Source organism: Scyliorhinus canicula, chromosome 22, assembly GCF_902713615.1.
Source record: "Scyliorhinus canicula chromosome 22, sScyCan1.1, whole genome shotgun sequence".
NCBI lineage: Eukaryota > Metazoa > Chordata > Chondrichthyes > Carcharhiniformes > Scyliorhinidae > Scyliorhinus > Scyliorhinus canicula.
In genome coordinates, this window is record NC_052167.1 from 22,060,963 (window position 1) to 22,077,431 (window position 16,469).

The 16,469-nt window shown below is 49.1% G+C and overlaps 1 protein-coding gene across 1 annotated transcript in view; it reads left to right on the forward strand.

Moving 5' to 3' along the window:
• LOC119956125 overlaps window positions 1-11,795 on the forward strand; it is a 96,338-nt gene extending 84,543 nt beyond the window's left edge. The window contains exons 19-20 of the mRNA XM_038783016.1: window positions 3,408-3,506; window positions 11,329-11,795. Coding sequence (XP_038638944.1) covers window positions 3,408-3,506; window positions 11,329-11,580 — 351 coding nt within the window. The 3' untranslated portion in view covers window positions 11,581-11,795. The remainder of the gene's footprint in view (window positions 1-3,407; window positions 3,507-11,328) is intronic.
• Window positions 11,796-16,469: the final 4,674 nt, after the last annotated feature.

Genomic DNA, 16,469 nt, shown 5'->3' on the forward strand with positions numbered 1-16,469 from the left:
GTCGATGTATGACTATGTGTGTTTGTGTGTCTGTGTATCAGTATATTGCTGTATGTGTGTATGTGTGCGTGTCTGTGTATGTGTGCATAATGGTGTATGGCTGTGTGTTTGTGTGTGCGTGTGTGTCTGTGTATGTGTGTGTGTCGGTGTATGGCTATGTGTGTGTGTCTGTGTATGTGTGTGTATTGGTGTATGGCTGTATGTTTGTGTGTGTGTGTGTCTGTGCATGTGTGTGTACAAGTGTATGACTATGTGTGTTTGTGGTTTGTGTGGCTGTATGTGTGTGTGTATTGGTGTATGGCTATGTGTGTGTGTGTGTGTGTGTCTGTGCATGTGTGTGTACAAGTGTATGACTATGTGTGTTTGTGGTTTGTGTGGCTGTGTGTGTGTACCTGTGTATGTGTGTGTGTCTGGGTATGTATGTGTGTATATTGGTGTATGGCTATGTCTGTATGTGTGTGTGTGTCTAGGTATATTTGTGTTTAGGTGCATGGCTAGCTGTGTGTGTATGTCAGTGAATGGCTATATGTGTGTGTGTGTGTCAGTGCATGGCTAGCGATGTGTGTTTGTGTCTGTGTATGCGTGTGTATCAGTGCGTGACCAAAGAGTCATCGGACTCGAAACGTTAGCTCTTTTCTCTCCCTACAGATGCTGCCAGACTTGCTGAGATTGTCCAGCATTTTCCCTTTCGTTTCAGTGCATGGCCATGTGTGTGTGTGTGTGTCAGTGTATGGCTATGTGTGGGCACTTGTGTGTCTGTATAAGCATGTGTATATATGTCTGTTTCTGTGTGTGTGTGTGAGACTGTATCCATGTGTGTTCAAGATTGCATATGTGTCTGTACAGTATCAGCATGCATTGTAAATGACAGGCTGTGGTCGGGACATTGACAGGGACAAGGAACCAGGAATTAGCAGAAAGGAGCAGCGATCAGAGCAGAGGCCAGAAAGTTATAAACAGCAAACATGCAAAAAACTGCAGAGTCTAGATTCAGGATAATGACAAAATTGACAACGAGTTTTTGAATTGTACATGCGTCTCTGCCCATAGAGTCAACAATAAGACTGGAGAACTGTCACATGGCACTGTGAAGTGACTGCATTAACAGAGACATGGCTCAAAGTCATTTCTGGTATTCCTGGTTATCAAGTACTTAAGAATGGTTCATAAGGGAAAAAAATGGATGTCAGAGATCGTGTGCGCCCATCAGGGCCACTGGAGAGTTAGTGGTTGACGCTAGTACTGCACCCGACCCGAGCTCTCAGATGGGGTTTCCAGCTTTCTGTGCCCAGCCCTTTCTGAATAAAGGGGCTGCATTTGCTATTTTTGAATCTAACAGGCCCTTCCCCGAATCTCGGGAATTTTGGAAAATTAAAACCAACTACTTCCCCAGCTGCTTCTTTTTAACCCTAGGATGAAGTCCATCAGGACCTGGGGACGTGTCAGTCTGCAGCTCCAATAATTTACTCACTATCACTTCCCTGGTGATTGTAATTTTCTTGATTATCCTCTCTCCCTTACATTTCCTGACTTACAGCTATTTCTGGGATGTTGCTTGCATCCTCTATAGTAAAGACCAAACCAAAGTGTTCAGTCGATCTGCCTTCTCGTTATTTTCCATAATTAATTTCCCAAACTCTCATTCTAGAGGACTTTGTTGACTCCTTCCTTTTATAACTAACTGTGGAAACTCTCACTATCAGTCTTTATGTTTCTAGCTAGCTTTCTTTCATACTCTAATTCCCCCCCCCCCCCCCTTATTAATCAAGTAGAACTCTCGCTCATACCCTCTTGATACAGAAAAAGATCCCATACATGAAACTCAGTCAAAGATTTTAAATCCCCTCATGGACAATCTATTCTAAAAACAAACATCTATTTAGTAACTACATCAAAGACAGCAAATCCTTTAATATCCTCTTTAAATTGCAATCAAAATGTGAACTCATCATCTCCCTGCACCCCCCACAGCTGATATATGTGCTTTTGAAACTCAGTCAAGCATTCATAATAACCTCAGTCAGAATAACAGCCCTTGGGAAATGCCAATAATTAACTCTGTGTAACTGTAGCATCAGATGGTAACTTTTCCCCTAATTTACACCAGATGGCCTGCCAATTAAAGCAGTCCAGCAGCCGATTTCTTTTTAAAAATCGACTGTATACTTCAGCTTTTTTATGTTGCTAAGGGTGTGGTGATTCACACATGATTTTGAATCATGACATTTAAACAGACTTTACCCTCCCTTCAAGGGCACTCCCTAAATTTGTGACTTCCACATTGCAGTTTAAGGCCCTTGAAACTATAATATTCTTGGTCTTGTGCTAACAAAGAATGTTTGCCGAGGGAAGGAAAATATAAATTTTATTGGAATGCATCGTACTGTGAGCTACATCTGGCCATGATTGTCATAAAGAGATCCCAGCTCCTCAAAAATACAGCCCAGTGTTTCAGGCTGATGATCATTCGATAAAACTGGAAAAATCTGGTCTTCAGAGTAACGATGAAAAATGCCAAAAAATAATGGAGATTAAAAATGGTAATCTGGGTAAAAGTTTATTTCAGTGATACGACTGGAACACAGGAAGGTGGAGGTCATGCAGGGAATATTCCTGGGCATGCTCCTTTGCAGGGAAAATATATTCACAGCTATTGTGCCCCAGATGACAACGGGAGGCGAAGGTAAAAATGAAACTGAAAAATAAGGTCAGGACAGATTTGCAAGAATACCAATTCTCAAAGGGAACAACAGGTTATACTGCACGAGAAGAGGGTGCTGATTGGTTGGCGAGTTGGTTCTGATCGGCAGAGGGTTTTGCCATTGAGAAAGCACCGGGGGACAGTTAACTGCCAAGGTTTTGTGTTTAATTTCAAACCAGGAAGGTCAACTCTGATTGGTCAGGGCATTGCAATGGGGAATGAAGCAGGGAATGGCTGAGCACCACCCCCCCCCTTTGTTTCATTGAGAAAGGAACAAACAATGCCCTCTTCTGTTAGCAAGGGACAGGGCTCCGGTGCATAAGTAGCTTCGACAACCCATAAGTGGGCCACATTGCGAATCCAACTGATAACCTTAAGCTGTCATTGTTATTCTTAGTACATCTCGGGATTGCTGAGCAAGTGTTGTCCAATCGCAGAGCCACATGTGACGTTGGACATTGTGTGTGTGTGGGGGGGGGGGGGGGGGGGGGAAACAATTTCCAGCCCCGCCCGCTGGCCGGATCTTCCGTTCCTGCTAAAGTCAATGGACTTTTGGCATATCCACCGCGGGCAGGAGCGGAAAATCCTGGCCTGCGTTCTGGGTTTTGCAGGCACGGGGTGGTTGTGGACGGTCAGTACTTTCGTTATTTGGTCAGCGCTTTGAATTTATTCGGAATGTTTGCTCACTGATGTTCCCACCCTACAGGTTACCCAGTACAAGCCACCTCCGGATTGGGAGCTGAACGTACTGTCTACGGAGGAGATCACGGTTTTGCAGAAGGCCGTGGCCAGGCTGGCAGAAACGGTACGCCTACCAGGAGGGATTTGATGATTGCTGAAAGGTAGCTGAGGTAGTGAGAGGTGGAGTATGCTGCTGGTAGTAGAACTGGACCAGCAGCGCAGGGGCCGGGTGTTCAAATCCCACCTCAAGGTGGATGATAGAATTGAATAAATTTCTTAATTTGTGGGCTGGGAACGGAAAAACAACATGGAGTCAGAAAGCCATAGAGTTTTACAGCACAAAAAGAGGCCCTACAGCCCATCGTGTCTGTACCGGCCATCAAGCCCCCATCTACTCTAATCCCATTTTCCTGCACTTGCTCCGTAGCCTTGTATGGCTAAGGTATTTCAATCGCTCATCTAAACGCTTCTTAAATGTTGTGAGGGTTCCCGCCCCTACCTTTTCCGGCAGCGAGTCCCAGATTCTCACCATCCTCTGGGTGAAAAATGTTTTCCTCAAATTCCCTCAGCCTCCTGCCCCCAAACTTAAATCTATCCCCCCTCGATTAAAGGGAAAGGTTTCTTCCTACCTACCCTATCTCTGTCCCTCATAATGTTGTCCACCTCGATCAGGTCCCCCCTCAGCCTTCTCTGCTCCAAAAGAAACAACCCCGGCCTAACTAGCCTCTCTTCCCAGCTGAAAGGCTCCAGACCAGGCAACATCCTGGTGAATCTCCTCTGCAGCCTCTCCAGTGCAAGGTTCCGAATTATCATAAAAAAACCAACACGCTCTCACTCTGGAAAGAAACCAACCACCCCTCCCCAATCCAGCTGACAAGAGTCTTCTATCTCACACCGCGTGGCCGGCTTTCAATGATCTTGATCCACCTGGGCAGCACGGTAGCACAGTGATCAGCACTGTGGCTTCACAGCGCCAGGGTCCCAGGTTCGATTCCCCGCTGGGTCACTGTCTGTGCGGAGTCTGCACGTTATCCCTGCGGTGATATGCATTACTGTAAATACACAAGGGGTTAATGTAAGTACAAGTAGACTAGCTAGACACTAGAGGGAGCACTAGAGATATGACACAAAGACACTCAACCAATAGGTCAGTAAGATAGGACACGACCAATGGGCATTCACGATACACGCAGAGGTGACACTACTACAGGAGGGCATTACACCAACACATATAAAAAAGGACGTAGCACACATGATCTTCCTCTTTCCAGTGGAGACACTCAGTGAGTACAGACACAGGGTTCATTCAACATCACACCCACCACGTGGATTGTAGCAGACTGGTTCATCAGTCTGAGTAGCTATAGAAGGATTAACAGTAGAGGCAAATCCGAGTAGGAGAATTGTAAATAGTTTAATAAACGTGTCGAAGTTATCACCACGTCTGCACCTTCCTTTGTCAGAGTGAACATCAAGGAAGCAGCTTATGCTACACCAGGAGCATAACAAGACACTCCCCGTGTGTGCGTGGGTTTCCTCCGGGTGCTTCGGTTTCCTCCCACAGTCCAAAGACGTGCAGGTTAGGTGGCTTGGCCATGGTAAATTGCTCTTAGTGACCCAAAAAAAAAGGTTAGGAGGGATGATTAGGTTACGGGCAGGGTGGAAGTGAGGGCTTAAGTGAGTCGGTGCACACTCGATGGGCCGAATGGCCTCCTTCTGCACTGTATGTTCTATTCTATTCTATTCCAAGCAAAAAAAAGAAAGAGCGAGTGAGCTGCAGCCATCTTGTGATGACAGGAAGCAGGATTCAAAATCTCAGGGAGGTTCCATTGCCAACTCCCAATCTTTAAAAAAAAATAATGCCTTCATGGGGCCTGGGCGTTGCTGGCATTTGTCGCCCATCCTAAATTGTTTGGCCATTTCAGAGGGTATCGCCGTGGGTTTGGAGTCAGGCCACGCCCCCTGGTGGCAGGAGCCAATCAAATTCATTGACGTCCTTTTGAGGCCCACTAAAGGAGGCTGACTGGGATTTTCTGTTGCCGGCCTCCAGGCTCCCTCAATTGGGCAGGGGCCCGGCCACCCAGCCTGTCCTCGACGCCCTGCAGCCTCTCCTGCCGAGTCACTCCCCCCCCCCCACCCTCCCTTCCGCCACATCCCTCTCCTCCATTTTGAAGCAACCTCACCATCGCTCCTTACTTTGAAGCTGGGCGGCCTCCAACTTCGAGAATTGACTAGTCCGAGGAGGGGTTAAAAAAAAGGGTGACTTCTTCCTACACATTGTGGGGGGGGGGGGGGGTTTCTGACCCACAATCGACCCTGCTGAAGGGGTTGAGAGACCTGCAGGAAAAGACCCCGCCTCTACAATGATTGACCAGACCTTCTACAGCTTTCTGAAACGTTTCGGTCCTCCCACGCTGCTGGAGGCTTGTCATATCTGACGGCACCCAAAATGTGACTCACCCAGGAATTCAGCCAAGCTGCTTTTCTTCAGTGTTGAGATGAATTGGCTGCAGATCACGGAATTCCTCTGCTCCCACCCCTGGTTAGACACAACCAGTTACGTTTCGCTAGAACTCCACTGAGGCTTGACTGGCAACTGTACCATTCTGGGCACCGCACCACAGAGAGAATTATAGTGACATGGGAAGGGGGTGCAGCATAGATTCACTGGCATTGCACCTGGGGGATAAGAGGGTTAAGTTGTGAGGGTCGATCAACTTGAATTATAGAAGATCAACAAGTGAGCTGTTTGAAGTATTTAAGATCATTAAAAGAGTTGATGGGGGCGAATCCTCTTCAATTCTCGGCCCGAAGGCCGATCTGACCCAGAGCCCCTCACCTCGGGCAAGAATTCAGGTCCTAAAATCCACTCCAGCCAGAATGAGGATCGAACTTTGAACTTGAGTTGGGTGCTCTTTCCAAGGGCCGGTGCTGACTTGATGGGCCGAATGGCCTCCTTCTGCACTGTAAATTCTACGGTCTATGTTGGCACCGATCAGATCCACACCAGCTGTCCCGCCCCCCCCCCTCAAACGATTGGAGATGTTGGAGCAACCTGCATGTTGTAGCCTGGAGCTCGGGGTAGTGATGATAGAAGATGCTCCAACATCTTTCATCATAAGACTGCCAGGAGTCTCTCCCACATTTACCACCTTCCATTGGTTTGTTTGGAAGAATTTTGTGAGTTGACACTCAATCGGTTCGGCTCCGTTATGAACGCACCTTTCTTGGCGGTCAAGGCCTGGGGTGGGACTCGAACCCGGAGCTTTTGGCTCAGAGACAGGGATGCCAACCCACTGGGCACATGGCCTCTCCTACGGGTAGGGAAAAGAGGAACTAGTCCCTAAATTGCAAGAGGATAGAGCGGGCATAACCTTAAAATCCGATAAACGGGAGCCATGTCAAGAACCACCTCTTGACAAAATGGACAGTGGAAATCTGGAACTCTCACCCAAAACATTATAGAATTATACATTTCCCACAGTGCACGAGGAGGCCATTTGGCCCATCAAGTGTGCATCAAGCCTCTGAAAGAGCATTCTGACTCGGCCCACTGCCCCACCCAATCCCTGTAACCCCCACCTAACCTACACATCCTTGAACACTAAGAGGCAATTTTAGCCTGGCCAATCTACCCAACCTGGACATCTTTGGGCTGCGGGAGGAAACCGGGGCACCCGGAGGAAACCCGCGCAGACACGGGGAAAAAGTGCAAACTCCACACAGCCAGTCACCCAAGGCCAGAATCGAACCCGGGTCCCTGGAGCAGTGCTAACCACTGTGCCACTGTGTCACCCCAACAACACTGAGGCTGGGGGGGGGGGGGGGGGGGGGGGGGGGGGGAGTGAGGGAGGGAGTCAATTGAAAATATATTGATAAACATCTTTCCTTTAAGATAAATTTAGTGCACCCCATTCCTCTTTTACAGTTAAGGGGCAGTTTAGCGTGGCCAATCCACCTACCCTGCACATCTTTGGGCTGTGGGGGCGAGACCCACGCAGACACGGGGAGAATGTACAAACTCCATATGGAAGTGGTCGGAGCCAGGATTGAACCCAGTTTCTTGGCGCCATCAGGCAGCAGTGCTAACCACTGGGCCACCGTCACCTGCCGCCCCACATTTAAAAAAAATATTTTATTGAGGGTATTTGAAATTTTTTATAACGGTAACATAAACAATGGCATCAACATGGTATAATAAACATTCCCCCCCCCCACCCAGCCCAATCTTCACGCACCTCAACCATACAACAACAAACCACCCCCACCCCCCTCTTTGGAATACTGCATCTGCTGACATTTTAATTTTCCCCGAGAAAGTCGACGAACGGCTGCCACCTCCGGGAGAACCCTAACATTGACCCTCTTAAGGCGGACTTTATTTTCTCGGGGCTGAGAAACCCAGCCATGTCACTAACCCAGGTCTCTACACCCGGGGGCTTCGAGACCTTCCACATTAATAAGATCCGTCTCCCCCATCCCCTCCAACGGGTCCGAAATGTACAAGAGCAGGTTATCTGCGTAGAGCGAGACCCGACTCATATAATTTATTGTAAAAGTCCTTAAACACCTCTTTCCACCCCACTGGGTCCAGGACAGTATTCCCGTCTCTACTCTTTACGTTACCTATCTCTGTGCCCGCCTCCTTTTTCCTGAGCTGGTGCGCCAACATTCTGCTTGCCTTTTCCCCGTACTCATAAATCACCCCCTTGCCTTCCTCAAATGTTCCATCGCTTTCCCTGTGGTCAACAGCCCAAACTCCGCCTGTAACCTCCGCTGCTCCCTCAGTAGCCCCGTGTCTGGGGCCTCCGAGTATCTCCTGTCCACCTGGAGCATCTCCTCCACGAACCTGTCCCTCTCAGCCCTTTCCGCCTTTTCTCTGTAGGCCCGTATTGAGATTAATTCCCCTCTGACCACTGCCTTCAAAGCTTCCCAAACCATCGCAGCAGAGACCTCCCCCGGAATCATTGTTTCCAGGTAGTTCTGGATGGACTTGTTAACCTAGCAAGCCCCCATCCAGTCTCCACAGTGGGCGTTGCCCTCTCTCCACACTAACCCGTAGATCCACCCAATGCGGGGCATGATCCGACACTGCGATTGCCGAGTACTCAGTATCCACCACCTTCGGTATTAGCTCCCTGATCAGAACAATAAAGTCGATGCGAGAGTATACCTTGTGGACATGTGAAAAAAAAGGAAAACTCCTTCGTCCTCAGCCGTGCAAACCTCCATGGGTCTACTCCCCCCATCTGTTCCATAAACCCCTTCAATTCCTTTGCCGCAGCGGCCTCCTCCCTGTCCTGGATTTTGACCGGTCCAATTCCGGATCAATGACTGTGTTGGTCCCCTCCCATGATCAGGTTATGTGACTCTAAGTCTGGGATCTTACCTAACACCCGCCTCATAAATTCCATGTCGTCCCAATTTGGAGCATATATGTTCACAAGCACCACTCACACCCCCTCCAGCTTCCCACTCACCATTATGTACCTACCCCCCTTATCTGACATGATTCTCCCTGCCTCGTTTGCTGATCAAGATCGCTACTCCCCTGGTCTTTGAGTCCAGTCCAGAGTGGAACACTTAGCTAACCCACCCCTTCCTCAATCTCGTCTGGTCTGTAACGTCTGTGTGTCTCTTGTAGCATTGCCACGTCCGCCTTTGGTTCCCTCAAATGCACGAAGACGCGAGCCCTCTTGACCGGCCCACTCAGTCCTCTCACATTCCATGTGATCAGCCTGGACGGGGGGGGCTTCCCCCTTTTGAGGCCAGCCTCGAGCCCGCGCCCTCCGCTTCCTCGAGTCCCCACTCGGGCTGTCACTGTTCCCGACCTCCCATTTGATCCCGAGGAACAGTTCCTCCCATGTCAGCAAATCAGCTCCCCCCCCCCCCCCCCCCCCCCCCCCACCTCCCAGCAACAACACTAGAAACCCAATCCCCCAAATCAAGCTCCAGCTTAACACCTGCTCACCCCCCACTGCGCTTCAGAGAGTCAGCTGACCCATGCTGACTTGATAGCTCCCACCCCTGGCAACAACCTCCCTATTGTACTCTCTTCTCTCCCCCCCCCCCCACATCAATAAAAATTTTAGAAGCATCACGTTCCCCAGTAAACAAACAACAGAAAACGCAGTGAAGAAAAAGTCAATTTAGAAAAATAGTCACCCAAAGAGCAGAACTAAATTCAAAGTCCATCCCCCCTCTAACAAGGCCCCTGCAAGCCAGATCAACCTTCAACCATCCACACAGCCCATTATCTCACATAGAGCTACTTAAATTTATAAAATCCTGTGCCGCAAATCGTCGCCACAGTACTTCTCCAAGACTTCAGTGCCTTTTAATTCGCCTCCAGCTTCATTTCTTTAATAAAGGTCCAAACTTCGTCTGGCGTTTCAAAGTAGAAGTCTCGTTCCTCGTGTGTGACCCACAGACGGGCATCCGGCATACAGCATCCCGAACTTCACCCTCTTCTTAAAGAGGGTCGTTCTTGCCCGATTGAATCCAGCTCGCCTCTTGGCTAAATCTGCTCCCGGGTCCTGATAGAGGCGCAACTCACAGTTCTCCCTCTTGCAAAACGTGTTCCTTGTCCATGAAACGGTGAAAACGTACCACCATGGCCCTCGGCGGCTCGTTCGCTCTGGGCTTCCTCGCGAGGGCTCTGTCCAATTCCAGGGGCCGAGGGAACACCCCAGCCCCCATCAACCTCTCCAACACGTACTTCAAATGGGCCCTCGCATCCGATCCCTCACTGCCTTCAGAGAGGCTAACAATTCTGAGATTCTGTCTCCTGGACCTATTCTCCAGGTCCTCCAGCTTCTCCTGCATTCTTTTCTGGCGGTCGTTCATCATCCCCACCTTGCTTTCCAGCACGGTCATATACTCCTCGTGCTCGGACAACTTTTGTTCGACCTCCTGGATCTCTCGTGGGTTTCCTGATTTTGAACCATTTGATCAATCAAAGCCTTAATCGGGTCCAGCGTGTCCTTCTTCAGCTTGGCGAAGCAATCCTCGAAAAACTTCACCAGCTGCTCCACCGACCACTGCGCCATCTCCCCGCGGGCTCTTGCTTTCCACCATTCTCTCCCACGTTACCAGCTCCACTTGCGTCTCCCTTATAGGACTTTGTCATCTCACACGGCCACTTCTGGTCCAATTCTCCATACACCGGAGGGGGATTTCTCCTTACTGTCTCACTCTTCACCGATTTATCCCATAAAATCCGGGGAAAAAAGGGGCAAAAAGTTCCAAAGGTCGGTTACAGGCCGGAGCTATCAAATGTGCGACCTGCTCCTCCATGGCCGCCACCGAAAGTCGTGCCGCTCCAAATTGTTAAACGAGAATATTAAAGGTTACGGAGCCTAAGTGGATTGGTGGATGGCCAAATAGATTGTAGAACGGATGAGAGGGGCTGAGTGGCCTACCCATGTTCCTACGTTCCTTGTGCAGTTTATATGGGGCCATCGGAAAACAAACCAAACGCTGGGATTCATCCCTGAAGCGTTCCTACTGCAAGCGACACAGGAGGAAAATCACAGGGTGGGGTCGTATGTGGATTTTTTCCCCCTCGTTATCTTTTTTGTTCATTGAAATATTGGAGATATGCTGGAGTGGGGTGCAGGGGCTGGTTTAGCTCGCTCAGCTAAATCGCTGGCTTTTAAAGCAGACCAAGCAGGCCAGCAGCACGGTTCGATTCCCGTACCAGCCTCCCCGGACAGGCGCCGGAATGTGGCGACTAGGGGCTTTTCACAGTAACTTCATTGAAGCCTACTTGTGACGATAAGTGATTTTCAGGGGAGGTTTTTTGACCGGGTTGGGGAAGGTGGGAACGGTGATTGACATGTGACCCGTTCCGGATACATGTCCAACTAGAGTTGCGCCCGGGATTTTCACCGCCACTCCCTCCGCTGCCCGAACGCGATTGAAGAATGAATGTTTCTCGTTGGCAGGTGAAGACGAGACAGCTCCAGCTCTTCCCGCTGTTCGAGGACTACGACCGGCTGAACATGGGCTGCGTCACACAGACGCAGTTCCACCGCGTGCTGCTGGAGCTGGAACTGGCAGCCCTGCTCAGCACGCAGGAGATCCGCGTCCTCTGCCAGCGGTTCCACCAGAACATCGGCCACCACCACGACGTCAACTACATTGCATTCTGCGACGCCGTCTACGACGCGGCCTGCATGGACAAGAGATTGCCCTAGGCAGCGGGCTCCCAGTGGGAACATCGAGCCACCCTCGCCAGGACCCTGTGGCCCCTCCATCTCCCGTGCCCCCATTGAGAACTGAACTGCTAAACCCGAGGACGAAATAGGAGAGCTCAACACAACGTTTAAGTGACACCCGCAGCTCCCAGAGTTTGTAGAAAAAAAGATATTTCGACTTTCGATCTTCCATAAAATTCGGCCATTCAATTTTCCTCGTGTCGTTATCGACTGGTATTTCACTTGAAATAATTGTTGTTATTTTGCTCTGCACTTTGAGATGAAACCTCTCCTCTCTAGGGTGTGCGTAAATGATCTCGGGCACTATTTCAATCGGACAATCTCCCGCTGCCCTGCCCGATATTCCTCAGGCAAAGTCACCACGGGATACAGATCATCTGGCGGTTCGCCTGGATGTGAATTGCGTTTTCCTGCATTGCAAGAGTGCCCTACGTTTAAAAAAAAATGAGGGCTTTAAAACATGCCGGTGATGTAAGAGATGCCTTACTGGTGTCTGAGACAGGATTCCGTAGGGATCTGTTCTGAACTGCAGGAAAGAGGGGGCCAGAGCAGCGAATGCCAACTCCTCAAACACACGCAGCAGCTCAGCGTTCCAAGAGTTTAACAAAATATATTTTTATTCTCCTCCTTTTTCACATTTTCTCCCAAATTTACACCCAACAATAATCAGTAACGAATGCAATGCCGATCCCCATATCAATACCAACAATCCCATTCTCTCACCAAACCCCCAAACATTAGCCCACATGTTAACATAAACAAATGACAAAAAGGAATCAGGAATCACCCATAGACGTTCCAAGGGGTTTAATGGTCTCACCAGGTCAGGAAGGCAAGAGGCCAGCTGTCCATTCTAAACGTACTTTACAATTTACAGTCATCTCCCGGGACCATGTTAAATTAGTTCAAGTGTTTACAATCGAAACCCAAGGTATGGTAGTGACCCCTCTACACCCAGTCCTCCAAATGCAAGAATGCAAGAATTAGGGCAGCATGGTAGCATGGTGGTTAGCATAAATGCTTCACAGCTCCAGGGTCCCAGGTTCGATTCCCGGCTGGGTCACTGTCTGTGCGGAGTCTGCACGTCCTCCCCGTGTGTGCGTGGGTTTCCTCCGGGTGCTCCGGTTTCCTCCCACAGTCCAAAGATGTGCGGGTTAGGTGGATTGGCCATGCTAAATTGCCCGTAGTGTCCTAAAAAGTAAGGTTAAGGGGGGGGGTTGTTGGGTTACGGGTATAGGGTGGATACGTGGGTTTGAGTGGGGTGATCATTGCTCGGCATAACATTGAGGGCCGAAGGGCCTGTTCTGTGCTGTACTGTTCTAAGTTCTAAATTCACTCGTAGTTAACACGTTCCAGAGTAACGTCTCTTTGCAAGTAACTGAACGCTTGTGCCAGAACTGGTGAGATATGGGGAAATGAGTGATCAATGAGTTGCCATCTGACGATAACAAAGAACAAAGAAATGTACAGCACAGGAACAGGCCCTTCGGCCCTCCAAGCCCGTGCCGACCATGCTGCCCGTCTAAACTAAAATCGTCTACACTTCCGGGGTCCGTATCCCTCTGTTCCCATCCTATTCATGTATTTGTCAAGATGCCCCTTAAACGTCACTATCGTCCCTGCTTCCACCACCTCCTCCGGCAGCGAGTTCCAGGCACCCACTACCCTCTGTGTAAAAAAACCTGCCTCGCACATCTCCTCTAAACCTTGCCCCTCGCATGTTAAACCTATGCCCCCTAGTATCAATGCAATGTCAATCTCCATCTCAATAACAACGATCCAAACCTCCCACCAAACCCCTACCCTGGGAAAAAGCCTCTGACTATCCACTCTGTCTATGCCCCTCATAATTTTGCAGACCTCTATCAGGTCGACCCTCAACCTCCTTCATTCCAGTGAGAGCAAATCAAGTTTATTCAACCACTCCTCATAGCTAATGCCCTCCATACCAGGAAACATCCTGGTAAATCCCTTCTGCGCCCTCTCTAAAGCCTCCACATCCTTCTGGTAGTGTGGCGACCAGAATTGAACACTATCCTCCAAGTGTGGCCGAACTAAGGTTCTATACAGCTGCAACATGACTTGCCAATTCTTATACTCAATGCCCCGGCCAATGAAGGCAAGCATGCCGTATGCCTTCTTGACTACCTTCTCCACCTGTGTTGCCCCTTTTAGTGCCCTGTGGACCTGTACACCTAGATCTGTCTGAATATCAATACTCTGGAAGGTTCTCCAATTAACTATATATTCCCTACCTGCATTAGACCTTCCAAAATGCATTACCTCACATTTGTCCGGACTAAACGCCATCTGCCATCTCTCAGCCAAAGTCTCCAAATGATCGAAATCCTGCTGTATCCTCTGACAGTCCTCATCGCTATCCGCAATTCCACCAACCTTTGTGTCGTCCGCAAACTTACTAATCAGACCAGTTACATTTTCCTCCAAATCATTTATATATACTACGAACAGCAACGGTCCCAGCACTGATCCCTGTGGGACACCACTAGTCACAGCCCTCCAATTAGAAAAGCACTCTTCCATTGCTACTCTCTGCCTTCCATGACCTAACCAGTTCTGTATCCATCTTGCCAGCTCACCTCTGATCCCCTGTTCTGTACCAGTCTGCCATGAGGGACCTTGTCAAAGGCCTTACTGAAGTCCATATAGGCAACATCCACTGCCCTACCTGCATCAATTATCTTTGTGACCTCCTCGAAAAATTCTATCAAGTTAGTGAGACACGATCTCCCCTTCACAAAATCGTGCTGCCTCTCGCTAATACGACCACTTGCTTCCAAATGGGAGTAGATCCTGTTTCGATGAATTCTCTCCAGTAATTTCCCTACCACTGATGTAAGGTTCACAGGCCTGTAGTTTCTTGGATTACCCTTGCTACCCTTCTTAAACAAAGGAACAACATTGGCTATTCTCCAGTCCTCTGGGATATCACCTGAAGACAGTGAGGATCCAAAGATATCTGTCAAGGCCTCAGCAAATTCCTCTCTTGCCTCCTTCAGTATTCTGGGGTTGATCCCATCAGGCCCTGGGGACTTATCCACCTTAATATTTTTCAAAACGCCCAACATCTCGTCTTTTTGGATTTCAGTGTGACCCAGGCTATCAACACACCCTTCTCCAGACTCAACATCCACCAATTCCTTCTCTTTGGTGAATACTGATGCAAAGTATTCATTTAGTACCTCGCCCAGTTCCCCTGGCTCCACACATAGATTCCCTCCCCTGTCCTTCAGTGGGCCAACCCTTTCCCTGACTACCCTCTTGCTTTTTATGTACATGTAAAAAACTGGGATTTTCCTTAACCCTATTTGCCAATGACTTTTTGTGACCCCTTTTAGCCCTCCTGACTCCTTCCTTAAGTTCCTTCCTACTTTCCTTATATTCCACACAGGCTTCGTCTGTTCCCAGCCTTCTAGCCCTGACAAATGCCTTCTTTTTCTTGTTGACGAGGCCTACAATATCTCTCGTTATCCAAGGATCGCAAAATTTGCCGTATTTATCCTTCTTACTCACAGGAACATGCCGGTCCTGAATTCTTTTCAACTGACATTTGAAAGCCTCCCACATGTCAGATGTTGATTTACCCTCAAACATCCGCCCCAATCTATGTGCTTCAGTTCCCGCCTAATATTGTTATAATTAGCCTTCCCCCAATTTAGCACATTCACCCCAGGACCACTCTTATCCTTGTCCACCAGCACCTTAAAACTTACTGAATTGTGGTCACTGTTCCCGAAATGCTCCCCGACTGAAACTTCTAACACCTGGCCGGGCTCATTCCCCAATACCAGGTCCAGTACAGCCCCTTCCCTAATTGGACTATCTACTTATTGTTTTAAGAAGTCCTCCTGGATGCTCCTTACAGACTCTGCTCCGTCCAAGCCCCGAGCACTAAGTGAGTCCCAGTCAATATTGGGGAAGTTAAAGTCTCCCATCACAACAACCCTGTTGCTTTTACTCCTTTCCAAAATCTGTCTACCTATCTGTTCCTCTCTCTCCCGCTGGCTGTTGGGAGGCCTGTTGTAAACACCCAACATTGTGACTGCACCCTTCTTATTCCTGATCTCTACCCATATTGCCTCGCCACCCTCTGAGGTGGAATGGCTACAGCACACAATGAGACGGGTAAGCCCATGTGTCCATTCTGGCCCTCTGCAGGAGCAACCCGTCACGTCCAACTCCCCCGAATGACCTTCCCCCGTGAAAACCTCCTCCAAACAAACTAAACACACCTCGGCACTGTGGAGGATCCGAGTGAGGGAGCTGTCCACTGGTTAGAGTGCAACGTTGGCTCAACTTCAAACCAGGCCAGACAGTGTTAGCTTTACTGCAATTACTCTGCCTAAATCACAGAATTGTTAGGGCGCAGAAGGAGGCCATTCGGCCCATCGTGTCAGCACCGGCTCTCCAAACGAGTATTATGACTCAGTGCCATTCCCCTGACTTTATCCCAAACCCCTGCTCATTGTTTCTCTTCAAATAATGAAAATTAAATTCACTTATTGTCACAATTAGGCTTCAATGAAGTTACTGTGAAAAGCCCCTAGTCACCACATTGCAGCACCTGTTCGGGTAGGCTACTACGGGAATTGAACCCACGCTGCTGGCCTGCCTTGGTTTGCTTTAAAAGCCAGCTATTTAGCCCAGTGTGCTAAACCAGCCCCTACCTAAGGCCCTCTTGATCGCCTCGATTGAACCTGCCTCCACCACACTTCCAGGCCGCGCATCCCAGACCCAAACCACTTTTCCCCTCACATCACATCTGCTTCTTTCGCAAATCAATTGTATCTGTGCCCTCTCGTTCTTGATCCTCTTTCTAGTAGAAAGAGTTTAAGACCATAAGACGC